This window comes from Andrographis paniculata, unplaced genomic scaffold (assembly GCF_009805555.1).
Source record: "Andrographis paniculata isolate CXL003 unplaced genomic scaffold, ASM980555v1 Contig37END, whole genome shotgun sequence".
Classification (NCBI taxonomy): domain Eukaryota; kingdom Viridiplantae; phylum Streptophyta; class Magnoliopsida; order Lamiales; family Acanthaceae; genus Andrographis; species Andrographis paniculata.
The window spans coordinates 4,736,928-4,756,091 of NW_026137570.1; the positions used below are offsets into that span (position 1 = coordinate 4,736,928).

General features: G+C 37.6%; 2 protein-coding genes across 2 annotated transcripts; both read left to right on the plus strand.

Moving 5' to 3' along the window:
- The first annotated feature begins 12,792 nt into the window (after positions 1 to 12,792).
- Positions 12,793 to 16,391, plus strand: LOC127250154 (uncharacterized). The gene is made up of 4 exons (XM_051273316.1): positions 12,793 to 13,259; positions 13,385 to 13,437; positions 14,657 to 16,278; positions 16,370 to 16,391. Exons 3-4 carry the CDS (start codon positions 14,657 to 14,659, stop codon positions 16,389 to 16,391), a joined length of 1,644 nt encoding a protein of 547 aa, XP_051129273.1. The 5' UTR covers positions 12,793 to 13,259; positions 13,385 to 13,437.
- A 667-nt stretch (positions 16,392 to 17,058) lies between these two features.
- LOC127250156 (uncharacterized) lies at positions 17,059 to 18,325 on the plus strand. Its single transcript, XM_051273317.1, has 3 exons — positions 17,059 to 17,276; positions 17,359 to 17,458; positions 17,558 to 18,325. The coding sequence occupies exons 1-3, from the start codon at positions 17,077 to 17,079 to the stop codon at positions 18,323 to 18,325; spliced, it is 1,068 nt and encodes a 355-aa protein (XP_051129274.1). The 5' UTR covers positions 17,059 to 17,076.
- Positions 18,326 to 19,164: the final 839 nt, after the last annotated feature.

Here is a 19,164-nt window from a genome sequence, read left to right on the forward strand (position 1 = left end):
AGCAGGAATCAAATAGGCCTATGAACCGGCTTCAGAATGATGTTGGTCAGAGTTCAAAGAAAAGCGAGGACAAGTGTTATCGCTGCGGAATGACAGGACATTGGTTCAGAAATTGTCGTTCCAATTCTTATTTCGTTGAGCTGTACCAAAATTCCCTGAAACAGAAAGATAAAGTGCCGGAAGAAGTTAAAGCACCGGAAAATGTCAATCCCCATAAATTAATTTTTCAGAGAACGTTGCCAGTGGAAGTGGGGGTGATAAATGTAATGATAATACGCAGCTAGATGTATCTGATTTTCTAGTACACCCTGAAGGTGGATACTATGAAAATCCCGGAAATGCGATATAAATGCATATAGATATGTGTAGATATTTTTGTAACACATATAATTTTTGCTCCCTATATTTTGTAATGATATGACAGCTATGTATTTTCTCCAAATTTTTGATATATTTATTCTTATATTTCTCTCAGAAGAAGAAATATGAATGCTGAGCACGTTATAATGAATAATATGGAAGAAAATTCATGTCTCATTGATAGTGTATCAACGCACACTATTTTGAAATATAAGAAATATTTCACCAACCTGAAGTTGGGAAAAATTGAGGTGAATACCATAAGTGGTTCTGCGAAGTTAATTGAAGGCTCTGGAAGAGCGATAATGTTTCTCCCCGAATGAGTAAAATTTGATATCCAAAATGCACTATATTCTAGTAAATCTCAAAGAAATTTGTTAAGTTTTAATGATATTTACATAAATGGATATCATATTGAGACATCAAGTGAGACAAATAATGAATTTTTGTTGATTACAAAATTCATTGATGAACATAAATATATATTAGAAAAATTGTCTTCATTGTCTTCCGGATTATATTGCACAAAGATTAATGTGGTTTAAATATATCTGGTAGACCAGAAGTCTACAGATTTTATGATTTGGAATGACCTGTTTGGGCATCCCGGTAATACTATGATGAGACGAATTATTGAAAATACCAATGGCCATAACTTGAAAGATCAAAGGATATTAAATACAAATGAGTTTATATGTGTTGTTTGCTCAAAAGGGAAGTTAATAACTAGACCATCACCGGAAAAAGTGGGAATTAAATCCCCTTCATTTTTAGAACGAATTCAGGGTGATATATGTGGGCCTGTAGATCCACCATGCGGACCATTTCGATATTTTATGGTACTTATCGATGCATCTACTAGATGGTCGCATGTGTGTTTATTATCCACCCGTAATTTGGCATTTGCGAGGTTGCTTGCTCAAATAATTAAATTACGAGCTCAGTTTCCAAATCACCCAATAAAGAAAATTCGTTTTGATAATACTGGTGAATTTTCATCTAAGACATTTGACGATTATTGCATGTCTATTGGAATTGAAATTGAAAATCCTGTACCTCATGTACATACTCAAAATGGTCTAGTTGAATTACTTATAAAAAGGCTACAATTAATTGCAAGACCTATGTTGATGAAATCCAAACTTCCCGTCTCTGCTTGGGGATATGCAATTATGCATGCAACAACATTGATAATATTAAGACCGACAAACTATCATAGCTACTCCCCAATACAATTAGTGTACAATGAAAAACCCAATATTTCACATTTAAGGACTTTTGGGTGCGCAGTTTTTGTGCCAATTGCACCGCCCCAACGTACAGAAATGGGCCCCCAACGGAGATTGGGGATATATGTCGGGTACAAATCACCATCTATCATTAAATATCTTGAACCATTAACTGGTGATTCATTTACGGCTCGTTTTGCTGATTGTCATTTTGACGAGTTGCATTTTCCGATATTAGGGAAGAAACTGATTAACTGAAAAAGGAAATTACTTGGAAAATACTATTCAGTTTTCTTGATCCTCGTACAAGTCAAAGTGAATTAGAGGTACAAAGAATTTTACATTTGCAGCGAATAGCAAATCAGTTGCATGATGCTTTTTGCGACGCCAGCAGGGTCACTAGATTTTATATAGCTGCTGAAAATGTACCTGGTAAATTGTTATTCCTAAAGACAAAATACAAAATGCTAATGAATCAAATGCACGGCTAAAGCGTGGCAGACCTGTAGGTTCCAAAGATAAAAAACTTCGAAAGAAAAGAAGAACAAATGAAAGGATTGAGGATTTGAATCCTCAAGAAACAAGTAGTAACATGGATCAGATTTCTAGAGAAATTGATCCTGATAAACTTGATGAGGATGTTAATCATAATAGAATTTCTTCTGAAGAGAATGAAATTATTGAAAATTCAATAAATTATATTACTACTGGAAAGCATTGGAACCAAAGTGATACAATTATGGATAATGCTTTTGCATATAATATAGCACTTGATCTAATGGAAAATGACGAGGATCCAGAACCTAGATCAGTTGATGAATGTCGGAAAAGAATAGATTGGCCAAAATAGAAAGATGCGATCCAGTCTGAATTAAATTCACTCGCAAAACGAAAAGTTTTTGGACCCATTGTTCAAACACCTGAAGGTGTTAAGCCTGTTGGCTATAAATGGGTATTTGTTCGAAAGAGAAATGAGAATAATGAAATTGTCATATATAAAGCAAGACTTGTTGCCCAAGGTTTTTCACAAAAACCTGGAGTTGATTTTAATGAAACATATTCTCCAGTAATGGATGGAATAACATTTCGATATCTTGTCAGTTTTGCAGTACATGAAAATTTGGATATGCGTCTGATGGACGTTGTAACTGCATATTTATATGACTCATTGGATAGTGATATTTATATGAAAATCCCTGAAGGATTTAGTATGCCTGATGCATATAAATCAAAGCCAAAAGAATGTTATTCTATTAAATTACAAAAGTCTTCGTATGGGCTCAAACAATCTGGTCGCATGTGGTATAATCGTCTCAATGAATCATTATTAAAAGAAGGATATGCCAATGATTCTATTTGTCCATGTGTTTTATAAAGAAAAATGAGAGAAATTTTGTAATAATAGTTGTCTATGTGGATGACTTGAATTTAATTGGAACTCCTGGAGAGGTCCAAGAAGCTATTGAATATTTGAAAAGGGAGTTTGAAATTAAAGATTTCGGGAGAACGAAATTTTGTCTTGGTCTAAAAATTGAACATTTGGAAAATGGGATTTTGATACATCAATCTGTATATACACCCAAAAGGTATTGAAACGATTTGCAATGGATAAAGCACATTCATTGAATACTCCAATGGTCGTTAGAACTCTCGATCCTATTAAAGATCCTTTTAGACCAAAAGAGGAGAATGAAGAAGCACTTGGTCCTGAAGTACCATATTTAAGTGCTATTGGTGCACTAATGTATCTGGCTAATAGTACCAGACCAGATATAGCATTTGCTATAAATTTATTGGCCAGATTTAGTGCGATGCCAACACAACGACATTGGAAAGGAATCAAACATATTTTCCGTTATCTCCAAGGATCTATTGATATTGGTCTATTATATCAAAAAGGATCTCAACATGAATTGATTGGATATGCAGATGCTGGGTATCTTTCTGACCCGTATAAAGCCAAGTCTCAGACTGGCTATATGTTTACTTGTGGCGGTACAGTGGTATCTTGGAGATCTACTAAACAAACATTAACCGCCACATCTTCAAATCATGCAGAAATAATAGCAATTCATGAAGCCAGTAGAGAGTGTGTTTGGCTAAGATCAATGATTCACCACATTTTACAGAATTGTGGTTTGAAATCTGAAAATGATAATCCTCCTACTATTTTGTACGAAGATAATGCAACTTGTATAGCACAACTGAAAGAAGGATATATCAAGGGAGATAGAACGAAACATATTTCACCGAAGTTTTTCTTTACTCACGATCTCCAGAAAAATGGTGAAATAAATGTGCAGCAGATTCGATCAGATCAAAATTTAGCAGACTTGTTGACGAAGGCTTTACCGACCGCAACGTTCGAGAAATTGGTAAAGATCATTGTGATGCATCGGTTGCAAGATTTCAAATGATGTCCACATCAGGGGGAACAATATTTCAAGTGATGTCAACATCAGGGGTAGCGATATTTCAAGTGATATCCACATCAAGAGAAGTATTTAATGCATGAATGACGTGCTCTTTTTCCTTGACTAGGATTTTTGTCCCATTGAGTTTTTTCTTAGTAAGGTTTTAGCGAGGCGTATTCATTGCAATTAAATGACACATAAGGGGGAGTGCTATGACTCATAGTTACTTATTTGTATGTGTCATGCAATTATGTTGCTAAGTCATCAATTATAATGACTAATATCAATGTAATTTGGCTATAAATATGCCATAAGAAATGAGAAAGGATACTACTTTTTACTCTCTCTCTCTCACGTCTCCACCCCTACCTCTTCATTCACTCTCCCTCTCTCTCTATATTATATATATACATACTTTATTACAAATCTATATATATATATTACAATATCTATATTATTATTAGTAATAGTATTTTCATATTTTGTTATATATTATATAACATACTTATTTTAATTGTATTATTATTATTATTACTATAATTTTTAAATTATAATATATTTGTGATATTGTTGAAGTTGGTTGTTGGTGATTGACTCGTGTGGATGAATACCATGCAAAGTTGATTAGAGATAATTCCAGAGATAAGCGTGCTTATCGTTGAGTAATTTGATGATGAGTGACAACTTAAAGGCAAAACGAAGTGATGAATATTAAAAAAGAATTATATTTGAAAAACTCCATAGGCGTGGTCACCCTTAGGGTGTGTTTGATACAGATAATTGACACCAGATAAATAAAAATATTTTGTTTGTTTGGGTTGAAAAAATGAATTTAAAGAAATAAATTATTTTTATTTTTCTATTTTTATTTCTCTACCATATTAAGAGAAATAGAAAAAAAAAAATGAATATTGCAATATATTAGTATTTATTTATTTTACTATTTTATTTTTATAAAATTTTTAAAATTATATCATTTTAATTTTACAAAAATCACATTTAATTTATTTTTCAAGTATTTAATTTTACTATTTTAAAAGTTTTTTACTAAAATCTAATTTTACAAAACATAAGTACACTGCGGTATTAATTTATCTTAATTTTTTAAATAAACCTAAATTTTAAACCCAAAACCTTATAATTTATCATATGAATTATCTGTTTTTGATAAAGAAAATTAATTTTTATTACCTACAATTTCATTATATTTTTATTTCTCTTATCCCAATTTTATTAGAGCATCCGTTACGATTACTTTTGGTTGTCTTTGTTATTAACTTTTTAGTTTTTATTACTATAACGGAATCCATTACCTTCAACAACAAATAGAGTTATATAAATTTATTAAATTTCTTTAACAAAAATAATAAAAAAAATTAAATATTATTTGAAACATTTTGAAATTTTATATTTAAAATTCAACAAAAACTATCTATAAATATATTTAAAATTTATTAAACAATAATCACGCTTTATCTATTATATTTTAAATTTATTTTTTGTTCTCTAGCTTGCATATTCAATTTTAAAATAATAAATTATATGTTTCAAATTATTAAAATATATATTGATTCATATTTAAAAGTTAAAATATATTACTCCTCCGTCCCATAACAAAGTATTCATTTTTTCATTTTAGTCCATCTCATAACAAAGTATTCATTTTTTCATTTTAGTCCGTCCCATAACAAAGTATCCATTTTTCATTTTAGTCCGTCCCATAACAAAATATCAATTTCTTTTTTTAGTAATTGTACTATCTATTTAACATTACAAATACTTTTACAACTTACAATATATTACACAAATATCATTACCTTTATATCACACATACTAATAAGGTTATTTTAATCATATCTACTTTATTCCTTCTATATCTTAATATAATACTGATATTTCTAAAATTATATGAAAAAAATAAATGAATACTTCTTTATGGGACGGAGGGAGTATTATAAAAATATTATTAAACAATAAAATATGTAGAAATGTATATAAATAAATAAATTATTTATATATATAGTATTATTATATGATAAAAATATATAAAAATAAATAAAGTATTATAAATAGTATTTTATAGTAAGGTAATAGGTTGAACCTGATTTACTAATAAACTAAATAAATGTTATAATTATAACAGATGTTTTCTGTCTTTTTATTCTAAAAAAAAAAATTTACATTTTGAAAAATTACAAATAAAAATTCTATTGGCTTTTTTTAAAATTAATTTTTTATTTTTTTTTATAAATTCAAAATTAAACCCTAAGGGTGTGTTAGTTTGTGTGTTTAGAGTTTTGAGTCTAGATTTTTTAATAATAAAAAATTAAATTTGAATAATTATTTGATATGATATAAATAGATATTAATTTAATATTTTAAATGTAAAATAAATTTTTAATATAACATAAAAAATAAAAATAAATATCTGATTTGATACAAAAAAAAAATTTAAAAATACACGGTAAGATCATAAAAAAATAATACCGCGTAAATCACTTTCTCTCTCAATCATAGCCGCCGCCTCTCTCTCTTTCTCTTCTCCCTTCTCCCGCTCGACATTTTCCGCCATCACGACGATCACCGGCACCGGCCGTCATGCGTTCGCCACCGTTCCAACTGCCACCGCTGCTCAATCCGCAAGCCGCCGCCGTCGCCCTCGCAGTGTTGGTATGTGAAAGAGAAGAAAGAAAGAAAGAAATAAATAAATAAAAATAGGCATTGTCCCACACATGGGAAGCACAAACAAACCACCACCTCCTTATAAACATTTATTCTCATTTATTGTTCAATTGAGAATGGATTGGATGAGATAATGGGTTGGGCTTTGGCTTGGGCTTGGAATTGGATATATATATATATATCTAGAGTCAAGATTGGGCCTTGGGCCTTGGGGCCGTAGAGCCTCGTGGGCCGGGCCCAATAAGAAAAGTTTCAACTATTTTAATTTTTTTTTCTGATTAATTAATTTTGATTGTTTAAATTTTAATCGGAAAAATAAAATAAACGTTACAACAAATATTGGAACGTGTGGAGGCGGTTACGGTTTTAGTGGCCACGTGATTTAATCTTTCTTCTTCTTAAATCAAAGAATACAGCCAACAAAAGCCTTGACGTGAATCAAAATCCTGCTCTCGACTCTCTGCTTTCATTCCCTTTTAATTTCTCCTTAAAAAACCTTCTACTTTATGGCATAGTCGATTGGGTCATGTTAATTATGATTCAATTCGTCGATTAATTAACCTGAAGCACATTCCGAAATTTGAATTAAATAAACACAAATGTGAAATTTGTGTTGAAGCAAAACAAACTCGATCGTCTTTCCAAACTATTCATCGTGAAATTGAACCACTCAAATTGATTCACAGTGATGTATGCGATTTGAAAATTGTACAAACGCGTGGTGGTAATAAATACTTTATCACATTTATTGACGATTGTACAAAATACTGTTATGTTTACTTGCTTAAGAGTAAAGACAAGGCATTAAGTGAATTCATTTTGTACAAAAATGAAGTGGAAAACCAACTTAACAAACGAATTAAACGAATTCGAAGTGACAGAGGTGGAGAATATGAAACTCCGATCGTTGATTTTTGTGCAAAAAATAGAATAATTCACGAAGTAACTCCACCTTACTCACCTCAATCAAACGGCTTTGCTGAACGCAAATATCGCACATTAAAAGAAATGATGAATGCGATGTTGTTAAGTTGTGGACTACCCCAAAACCTGTAGAGAGAGGCAATTTTAAGCAGTAATTATCTGCTTAACTTAATACCTCGGAAAAGGATGGAGAAGACCCCTTATGAGCTTTGGAAAGGTCGAAAACCATCTTACAAACACCTTCAAGTGTGGGGGTGTCTAGCTAAGGTAGTGGTGCCACCTCCCAAACGTGTGAGAATCGGTCCCAAGACAGTGGACTGCATTTTCATAGGATATGCACATAACAGTACTGCCTATCGATTCTTGGTATTCGATTAAAAAATCTCGGATATCCCAAAGAATACGATAATGGAATCAAAGAATGTATCATTCTTTGAAAATGTGTTTCCTGCAAAGGCAGGCGTTGAACCTAGTTCGGTCAACCGAGAACACGAAACTGTGGACCAAGACCAAGATCGAATGGAAATATTTGAATCTGAATCTGAACCAGGTCAGGAACCTGAGCTCAGAAGAAGCAAACGGGCATGGATCGAAAAGTCGTTTGGAAATGAATATTTCACCTATCTCCTTGAAAACGAGCATCAAACATATGCTGAGGCTATGAGATTTGCTGAAGCGCCTCTCTGGAAAGAAGTTGTAAAAAGTGAAATTGATTCTATTATTCAAAATCACACTTGGGAACTTGTGGATCTCCCACCTGGTTCGAAACCTCTTGGATCAAAGTGGATATTCAAGAGAAAATTAAAACCAGACAGTACAATAGACAAATAAAAGGCTAGACTTGTAATCAAAGGCTACAGGCAACGAGAAGACCTAGATTACTTTGACATATATTCTCCTGTCACAAGAATAACATCCATTAGGATGATCCTTGCGATAGCTGCTCTGCGGAATCTTGAGGTGCATCAAATGGATGTAAAAACGACATTCTTAAATGGAGATCTTGATGAAGATATCTACATGGAATAGCCGGAAGGCCTCTCAGTTTCAGGAAAGAAAAATAAAGTCTGTAGACTTGTGAAATCACTATATGGACTTAAACAAGCTCTAAAGAAATAGCATGAAAAATTTGATCATACCATGATGGATAGTGGTTTCAGAATCAATGAAAGTGACAAATGTATATACGTAAAGACCACTGAGTCAGGTTACGTGATAATATGCCTTTACGTAGATGATATACTTATCGTTGGTAGCAACAAATATATCGTTAAGTCTACCAAAAACATACTAAATTCTAGATTTGACATGAAGGACATGGGTCTCGCTGATGTGATCTTAGGAATTAAGATCAACAGAACCGCAAATGGTCTAATTTTGAGTCAAACTCACTATGTAGACAAAATCCTCGAAAAATTCAGTAAGGATGATACAGGAATAGCAAGAACTCCTCTGGACACAAGTATCCATTTATTCAAGAATCGTGGAGAGGGTGCATCCCAAATTGAATACGGTCGGATAATTGGAAGCTTAATGTACCTAATGAGCTGCACTAGACCCGACATAGCTTATGCTATAAGCAAGCTGAGTACGTATACAAGTAATCCTAGTCGCGAGCATTGGAAAGCCATAGTTCGTGTACTTAGGTATTTACGGTACACTCGAGATTACGGGCTGCACTACAACAGACGTCCAGCTGTAGTAGAAGGCTACTCAGACGCCAATTGGATATCTGACACACTTAATTCGAGATCAACTAGTGGATACGTGTTCACACTAGCTGGTGCAACAATCTCTTGGAAATCCTTAAAACAAACAATTATTGCTAAATCCACAATGGAATCTGAGTTCATTGCTTTGGACAAAGCTGGAGAAGAGGCAGAATGGATCCGCCACTTCCTTGAGGACATTCCAAAATGGGACAAGCCTGTCTCTGCCATAATTCTTTACTGCGATAGTAAATCTACTATTGGCAGAGCAGAGAGTACAATGTACAATGGAAAGAGTCGACATATTCGCTGTCGACACAATTCCATAAGACAAATGATCACAACTAAGGTTATTACGATAGACCATGTTGCGTCAAAAGATAACCTAGTGGATCCGCTAACCAAAGAGTTAAATCGTGATGCAGTGTACAAATTGACTAGAGGAATGGGGGTTAAGCCTGCCGAAATATAAGTCTTATAAAGGAAAATCCAACCTAAAAAGATTGGAGATCCCAAGAACTAGGTTTAATGGGACAACCTGCCTATAAAACTTATGTGCGTCACTGTGGGGGTTAATAGCCTCAACCCATTCCAGTCAACAAACAGTGACAGAGTAGAGAGGATAGCAAATAAGTGCTTTAATGATTACTATCACTTTGATACTTAGGAAAATCACCTATGTAAGAGAGAAGTGAGGCCGCTTCAAATGAGAACTGTCCAGGCTCAGTCCTTTAGAAACTCTTGCAGAACCAAGATGAGTTCCATGGCCAAAATGGACCAAATAATGAGAACCGAACTAGGAATGTGGATTCTGTGTCGGTATGTAGTTCATTTACTAAGAAATTGAACAATTCAAGGATAACGTGTCCACTGGACAATTGGTAAACCTACGTGCTGCTCAAGGAAAGTTCAAAGGGAAACCTACTTATCCTATGCAGAATTCGCTCTTCTTTCATCGAGTAAACGTCCTCTCCTCTTTCATGTGGGGGATTGTTGGTGTGTGAAAAAGAAGAAAGAAAGAAATAAATAAATAAATAAAAATGGGCATTGTCCCACATTGGAAAATCACTCCACTTGCCCCTTCCCCCACTCCTATAAATAGGACCCTTAAGGTGCATTGTAAGACACACGAAGCAAGACTATTTTTTTGAATATTTGATCATTTATGATCATATCCTTTATTATGGAAAGTTATGCTTGATAGCAATACTTTCTCTTTTAGTCTAATATTTCATGGAATGCAATTCCATTGCATGCTCCATGGGGTTTAGTTTCAAAATTCGGGTTTGAGTATAAAGCCTCAAGTTCGTGGCATCTGGGGAAGATGGAAGAGCTCTCCAAAGTGTCGACCGAGGTGGTGCCTTCGTGGAGGATGGTTCGATGCTAGAAGGGTATTGGGTCGTGCTTACGTTAGTACTTACTTAGGTTTGCTTCTCTTTCGATTATCCTTTTTCTCGCTTTATTCGTTTCCGCTTAGTTAGTTTGTTCTTTCTTGCTTAGTTAGTTATGTTTAGTTGTTCGTTCTTTGTCGTTGTTTATTAGTTAGTTTCGTTTTAGTTAGTTTATTCCGTGTCTTGTGTAGTTGATCAATTTCGGTTCATGACAGCATAGTCGGAGTAACAAGCAGTTCGTCCACCACTGTAGCAGCCGCGCTGTCACTCAATGCTGATGCCTGTTCGTCACGCTCGCCCCAGCAGATCGGAACGCCACCCCCGCCTCCCTCCTCCTCCTCGCCGGAGGCCGCCCGCCCCCTGCACCCCGATAGGGAACCGGCGCGCCTGTTCCTGCTCCGAGCATCCTCCGCCGCTCGACACCACAGCGCCACTCCACCGGTCAACGTGTGTCTCCCCAGCCGTTCGAAAAAAGCCAACGCTGATCCCCAGCCTCCGCCCAGTCTGTCTCCAGGCAGTCCTCCGCCGCTTCGTGGCGCCTCACCTCGACACAGCCGCGGCCGCGCCTTCCACAGGGCAAAGCACCGCCGCATGCCGGCCCCAACAGACTGGAAAGCCATTGTAGTGCCCAGCAGCAGTGCCGCTCGACAGTGCAGTTCGCTGCCGCCGTCCACAGCCGCCGCCTATTCGATTTTCAGGGAGTTCTTTTAATCCCTAGTGCATTCTATTACTATTGGTTAAACTCTTGTTGATTGTTTAAAGTTTAAACTCTTGTTGATTTTTCCTCGATGATTTCTAAGATTTAGTTAACATTGCGCTGAATTGGGAAATTATCTTATAGTTTACTTAGGGGAATTTGTGAACGAATGCATATAGATGGTTCATAATGATATTTTGGTTGTGAAATTTTCGAGTGAAGTATGAATGCTTGTATTGAGATTGTTGTTTGACGTACGGAATAATTTTTGGTGTGTATGATTTTTGGAATTTATTGAGGATGTGTATTTTGATTGTTGATTTGTTTGTGTGTGTAAGGCTGTAGGCACCATGGGCAAAGTGATATGTAGTAAAATATAAATTTTTATTGAATAGAGAAAATAGTAAAACAATGGAATATCTTATGCCCCAACCGAAATGTTGATATCTAAAATCCTAGATGTTTTAAGATTTGTGACTTCTTATTGGGCCCTAATAGACCAATAATCTTATTATTAGATTTAATAACATAATAAAATATAAATTATAAATTATAAAATACTCAATTAAATAATGTGCTACAAAATAATTAAAAATGCTACTATCAGCTTAAAGTGGATTGCTTCCCTTTGGATCAGCTGCGAGTAAACTACTAGCAGTCGATCCTCCCGATATTGAAGGGATTCATCGGTATCAATTGCCTCCCCCGTGAAAGACGCTTAGTCCCTACGGCGGAAAGTTGCAATTGTTGTTGGAGCTCCTCTTAAATGAATCACGTTGTGTCTTGTATATCAAAACCAGGCCACCGAACAAGAACTCCCGGCTCCCTATTTAAACCATCAGCTCCACTAAAATCTCGTTCGGTGAATGGCCTGGCAGGAGCCCTATATCCACATATAAACCTTTTATAATATTCTGTCAAACCTAGGAGACCATGAATGCCCCAAGCCGAAGTTAGAGTAGGCCATGTCTGAACTGCACACACATTTCCTGCTATCATCCCACGTATGGTGATATACCAATATGTCGTCAAAGAAAATGAGTACAATCTTACAAAGATAGAGTCGGAATAGATCATTCATCGCAAGCTGGAATGTCTCCGGTGTATTAGTGACCCCGAAAGGCATTACTAGGAACTCGTGTCCTTTGTGTGTGCACAATGCCGTCTTTGGCATATTCCTCTTGAACTCGAATTTGGTGGTACCAAAAATGTAGGTGTATCCTTGAAAAGACCATTGATTCAACTAGCTTATCTAAATTATGAATGATTGGAATTGGATATTTCACCTTGTTCAACTCACGAAAATCAATATGAAATCTCCATCTTTCTTCGTTACCAATAGCACTGGACTCGGGAATTGGTTTGAACTTGCACTACCAAAAAAAGGGCTATTCACCACGGGTTGAGAGTCCGTAACAATAAAATCGTAACAAATAGATATATTAGTTACGACAAAATCCGTGACGAAAAAAAAAAAACCCGGTCAACGTTTTAGGTTCTGTCGTTACGCAAAAAATATCGTAACAAATAATGAGATGGTAGAATTTGGTCAAAATAACATTAGTTACGTAAAGTGTTCGTAACTACTGGTATTTAATTTTTTATTTTTGGAAAAGTTAAATTAAAAAAAAAAAAAAAAAGTAAAATACTGGATTGACGCTTTCATTCCAGAAACGATCAAAATGGACAAAAACGCTATATCATCCCACACTTAGACAAATTAGGGCATCTGGTTCATTTCCCTCGTTCGCTTCTCACAGTCGCCCGCGATCCGATTTCCTGTAGCTGCCGACGACGACGCGCGAGGTGAAATCGATCCGTCCCTGGGATCTACTCCGGCGCACCTCACCCAGGTAAGGTTTTGAAGGTAGCTCGAAAAAGATTTTGTATTACGCGAGGTATCTTCGACAAATTAGGGCATAATCTCATTTCTCCCTTGTAGAAAACTCGATCGAGTTTCCTTCCTCTGAACCTGCAGGACGACGAGCATTGTGAAATCAACGGAAACGAGGGATCTACTCCGGCATCTAGGTAAGGTTTTTAAGTTTTCTCCCGAAAGATTTGGTATTACTCCAAAGTTCTTCGCCTCTTTCTCGGTATGGATATAGTCTTACATTTTAACTCCATTTGTTTGGGCTTTATCGTGTGTTACATTTGAGGTGAATTTGTATTCCTTTGTCCAGAAGGAGAGTTTTTTTGGTTGAATTTATTTTTTTGATATTTATCTTTAATTTATAGTTAAACACCAAGTGCAATGCTTTACTGTATGTTAAATTTATGAGGTATTTCTTTGTTCTGGTAGCTTAAATGTTAGATTAAAACATATTAGCTCAATCCTCTTGCTAATTTGTTCAGAATACAAAGTAATACATTACGTCAGGAAACTTAATTCGGCTTTTGGGAAGCATTTAACAAGATTTATGAATTGCGAAATACCTCAAGTTGCATGCTTCTTGAATTGCAGTTCAGTTTTCTGATCGTAGGTAATTTACTATCAGATTTCGTTATCCTGCATTTGTAGTATGCGTATACACATACAGTCACCCATACATATATTCATTATAGCATTTCTATAAATTAAGGATAAAATCCAGGGCTTATTTACACTTTGCATTGAGAGTAGGGAGTAGAGAGTAGAGAGTAAAGGATGAGGGCGAGAGTAGTAATGTGAGAAGAAGATGATGCAAATGCAGTTTTGGTGGAAACAGATACAGTGAATCTTGTGGCTTTGGTGCTGTGTACTATTCCTATTTGTATCCCTCTAATTGGGGTAGAGAGCCATTTCTGTACCTCTATATATATATGTATATCTATCTCAAAATTCTTATAGTACACGTCTTCCATCTCAATCTCCATCTTCCAGTCCCATATAGATAGATAGATAGATAGATATAGTGGTTGCAGCATACACACGGATGTCCCCCCCATGCTCCCCATGTCTTGTCAATTTCAGAAACTTTTTCACTTCTTTCTCACTCTCTCTTGCTGCTGATGTGTCTATTTGTGACGGCCCAGCATTTGTGACGGGAAATATATCCATATAATACTATTTACATTGCATCTATGGAAGATTTTTAAGTGGTGAGGGCTGCTGATTTTGGTCCATGTGCCTTAATGTTGTGATAAATTATAATGCTAGCGTCATGAAGAGCATCCATGTTTCCTATTATATCGGTGAAGGTTATGTTGTACTTATATGTTTTTGGTTGCATATTTTGTTGATGGAATCGCATGTATATTATATTGCTAGATGGATAGGAGTTGGATAGACGATGCGAACCATATCTCCGCTCAATATTTGGACGGGGTCAGGGCTTTCTTAGATTTCGCATTTAAAGATCGTAGCTCTGAATCTTGCATCTATTGCCCCTGTACATCTTGCGGAAATCGCTTAACAAAATCTCGTAGAGATGTCTTGCTCCATTGTATTCGTTATGGATTCGACCAAACCTACAAGGTTTGGACTTGCCACGGAGAAGGAGAGGTGAACCCTGCTGTTGCAAACGACAATATGCCAATGCGTTGGGAGGAGGAACTAGAACTTCTATTGCGAGAGTGTGCATATACAGAGCACACCGATCCGGGGCCCAGTGGAAATGAACCTCATAGGGATGACGAAAATGAACATATACATCATGGCAGTAAGGGGTATAGAAAGATGTTAGAAGATGTAGAGAAAGAGCTCATACCAGGGTGCAAGAAGATGAGTAGACTCTCGTTTATCGCACGGCTTTTGCACTTGAAGGTTTTGTGCCACTGGTCTAATAATTCTATTGATTTGCTGTTAGAGCTGTTACGGGATGCACTTCCAGACGATGTTGTCCTTCCGAAGAACTTCTATGAGGCTAATAAGCTGACCAAGGACTTGGGGTTCACATGCAAGACTATCCATGCGTGCATCAACAATTGCATGTTGTTTACCGGGGAAGATGTTGACCGTGAGGTTTGTGTTGTGTGTGGGGAAAAGCGATTTACACAGGGTAAAGATAGATCTCCAGTGAAGAAGTTAAGGTACTTTCCATTAATTCCGCGATTGCAGCGATGGTACGTATCTTCCAAAACTGCATCTTCTATGAGATGGCATGCCGAAGGGCGTGTAGACGATGGCAAGATGCGTCATCCAGCAGATAGTCCTGCGTGGAAGAGTTTCGATCATCGGTACCCGACATTCTCAGAGGAGATTCGCAACGTACGCCTCGGTCTGGCCACTGACGGTTTCAACCCTTTTGGGAATATGAGTGTGAGTTATAGTATTTGGCCCGTCGTACTTGTGATATATAACCTACCTCCGTGGCTGTGCATGAAGCAACCATCGTTCATCCTCTCTACGATTATAGACGGCCCGCATGGCCCGGGGGATCGGATTGATGTCTTCCTTCAACCTTTGATCGATGAGCTTAAGGAGCTTTGGTATGATGGTGTTCGGACGTACGATGCGAGTACTAAGGAGGATTTCCAGATGCGAGCTGCATTGCTGTGGACTATTAGTGATTTTCCCGGTTACGGTATGTTGTCAGGGTGGCCGACTCGTGGGGCGAATGCATGCCCTGTTTGTGGTTTAAAAACTCATTCCAGATACCTGAAAAATGGACATAAGTATAGCTATTGCGGGCATCGACGGTTCCTGCCGGCTGGGCATAGAATGCGCTTTGATAAACATGCATTTGACGGTTCGATGAGCTTTGACGGAAAGCCTTCTCGCTTGACCGGCGCTGAACTTCTGCAGCAGCTTCAGGATATGCCTACTGAGTATCGTACGGTTGACTTGATTGAGAAACGCATTGCACAGGGGTCTCGCAAGCGTCGCCGGGGGGTGGACGGGCAGCAACAGGTGTGGAAAAAAAAGAGCATATTCTTTCAGCTCCCTTATTGGTCTGAGAATGAGGTACGTCACAACCTCGACTTGATGCACATTGAAAAGAATGTGTGTGAGAATGTACTGTATACATTGTTGGGAACTAAGGGGAAAACAAAGGACAATCTGAACACGAGGAAAGACTTACAGTTGATGCAAATACGTAGTTCTTTACACCCGGTATCGGGTCCTAGGGGCGCTATATATTTGCCGGCAGCTACGTACACCATGAGTAACCCCGAAAAACGGATATTCCTATCTGTGTTGAAGGACCTCCGACCACCTCATGGGTTCAGTTCAAACTTATCGCGTCGTGTGAAGGTAGAACAACAACTAATATGGGGACTTAAGAGCCACGATTGCCATGTTCTTATGCAACGAATTCTACCTATTGCTGCCCGACGGTATACCCTTGAAACGCAATTATTTTAATTAACATGATATATGCCTCCTCTAAATATAACTGAAGGTGCTGATTCAACACTTCCTGTAGGTGTCTTCCCAAAAATGTTGTGCTCGTGTTGATTGAACTTTGTAACTTCTTCAATTCGATGTGCTCAGCTCATAACACAGTTCGTGAACTGGAGCGAATCCAAGAAAGAATTTCTTTGACGCTATGCCATCTTGAAAAGCTATTCCCACCTTCATTCTTTGATGTAATGGAGCATCTGCCTATCCATTTGGCTGAGGAGGCTATGGTGGCCGGTCCGGTGCAGTACCGGTGGATGTATCCCATTTAGCGGTACTTGGGTACTCTGAAGAGGTACGTACGGAACAGGGCACAACCTGAGGGTTCGATTGCACGTGGATACCTCATGGAAGAATGCGTGACTTTCTGCTCAAGATATCTCGGAGACATAGAGACCAAAGAGAACCGGGCTGCTCGAGGGGAGGAGGACGGGACACAACACGGGAAAGGATTGTTTGGTTCTAGGTTCAATCTTGATTACAATACGATGCACCAAATTCATTGCTACATCCTAGGAAATATAGATGAAATCAGTCCGTTGCGAAGGTTTTTTCACATCAATTTAACAATACTTGTATGCGTATCCGACCTGTGTTGAATATCTTCGACTTTTATTTTTGCACTGTAGGATTCACCTTGATACTATTAGGTCATGTCGAACTCGCGCACCCCCACGTGAGGTGCACCAGCAGCACAACGAACAATTTGCGTCTTGGTTTCAATCATATGTGAGTACCGCCTACATCGTCCGTACGTGGTATCTTGACTACACTCCCAAAAAACATTGAAATCACGAGTGTTCATGAACTACTTTACATCAAATGTAGGTAGATGATCCGACGAATAATGATGAGTGCCCAATCTCAGCGGAGATCCGTGCATTGGCGGGTGGACCATTATGCAATGCAACACGGTACTCTTCGTGCATTGTGTCAGGAATACGCTATCGTGTTCAAGACCGGGATGCAAGGAAGAGGACACAGTGTGCAGGTGTTATGGTTACGGCAGATACAGTGAGTTATGCCTCAGCTAGGGACCATAACCCACGAGAAGGTTCCGTGGCATATTACGGGATTCTTACGGACATTGTGGAAGTGTACTATAGCAATCAACAGAAGTATCTCCTTTTAAAATGTGACTGGGTGGATCTGGAGAGGGGCGTTAAAGAGGATGAGTTCAAATATAAATGTGTGAACTTTAAGTATTTGATGTACCCCAAGAACTTGCCCACGGATGAGCCTTTCATCTTAGCGACCCAAGCCTCTCAGGTGTGGTACATTGCAGACCCGGTTGATGAAGGTTGGAGCGTTGTCGTTCCGGTGTCACGGCGAGACACGTATGAAGGATCCCTATTGTCAACATCTCTTTCACCATGTGTCCAATCTTATCTTTTTGCAATTGAACATAACGATAAGGCCATACGGACATCGAACCAGAACCTGATTAGAGTTTTCTACGATGATCATTCTCGCATCTTGGTGGTGATCTTCCCGACTCCTCAAACTTGTCTGGATACTGTTCTGGTACTTTCTTGCGATCCACCCGGCCTACACTGTTGGCTGAAATTGTTGATATGGCTCATCGGGTCTACATAACTCGTCGGTTCTACCACTAAAGCCTAAAAGTCTGCATTTGCTGTTTTCAACAAGGTTTGACGTGCCACCGGTGAGCGCAATAGGGTTAGCTCTCCTTGAAGGGTCATACGCTCATTTCCTTGGTTATATGTCATTGTCATAGTTCCCCAATTAACCGTATGCCACCCAAAGTTTGCAGCCACGCAACTCCTATTAGGACATCCACACTACCAAACAAAAATGTATAACGATCGGCCATAATACTTGCCTTGCCAACCTCCAAATGTACAGCCCTACAGACTTATGTACACGGCAGTTGTCTTCTGTCCCCGAACGTCATTGTAAACAAACCAACATGTTGTATTGGCAATGATAATCTCCCAACCAATTATTGCGACACGAAATTATGACTCGCACAACTATATAAAAGTATCGCCAATTGTATTCCATTGAGCATTTCATAAACCTTAATAGTTTGTGTACCTGTAAAGTCCGCTAGTGAATACAAGGATAAGGACATATCCACTATGTTCCTCTTCTATCCCCCTATCTGTATTCCTGACAACTTACTATCTCAATCATCCACTTGTTCTACCCCGAGGAGGTCCCACGACTTCCCTTCGTCCATGATTAGCGTATGTGTCAATTTCATTACGCAAGCATAATTCGGGTTTTAGGGATATTTGCATCGATCACATCATAATGAATCCTCATGCCTAGATCGAAAGTTGCATAACCAATTCAACATCCTTCCTTCCATGGCCACCCTTACTAATAGTACTTGACGATTCCCTATGACATCGTCTAGTCGAAATTGATGCTCTGCCTTTCCAATCCAACCAATTGTATCAACACCATTA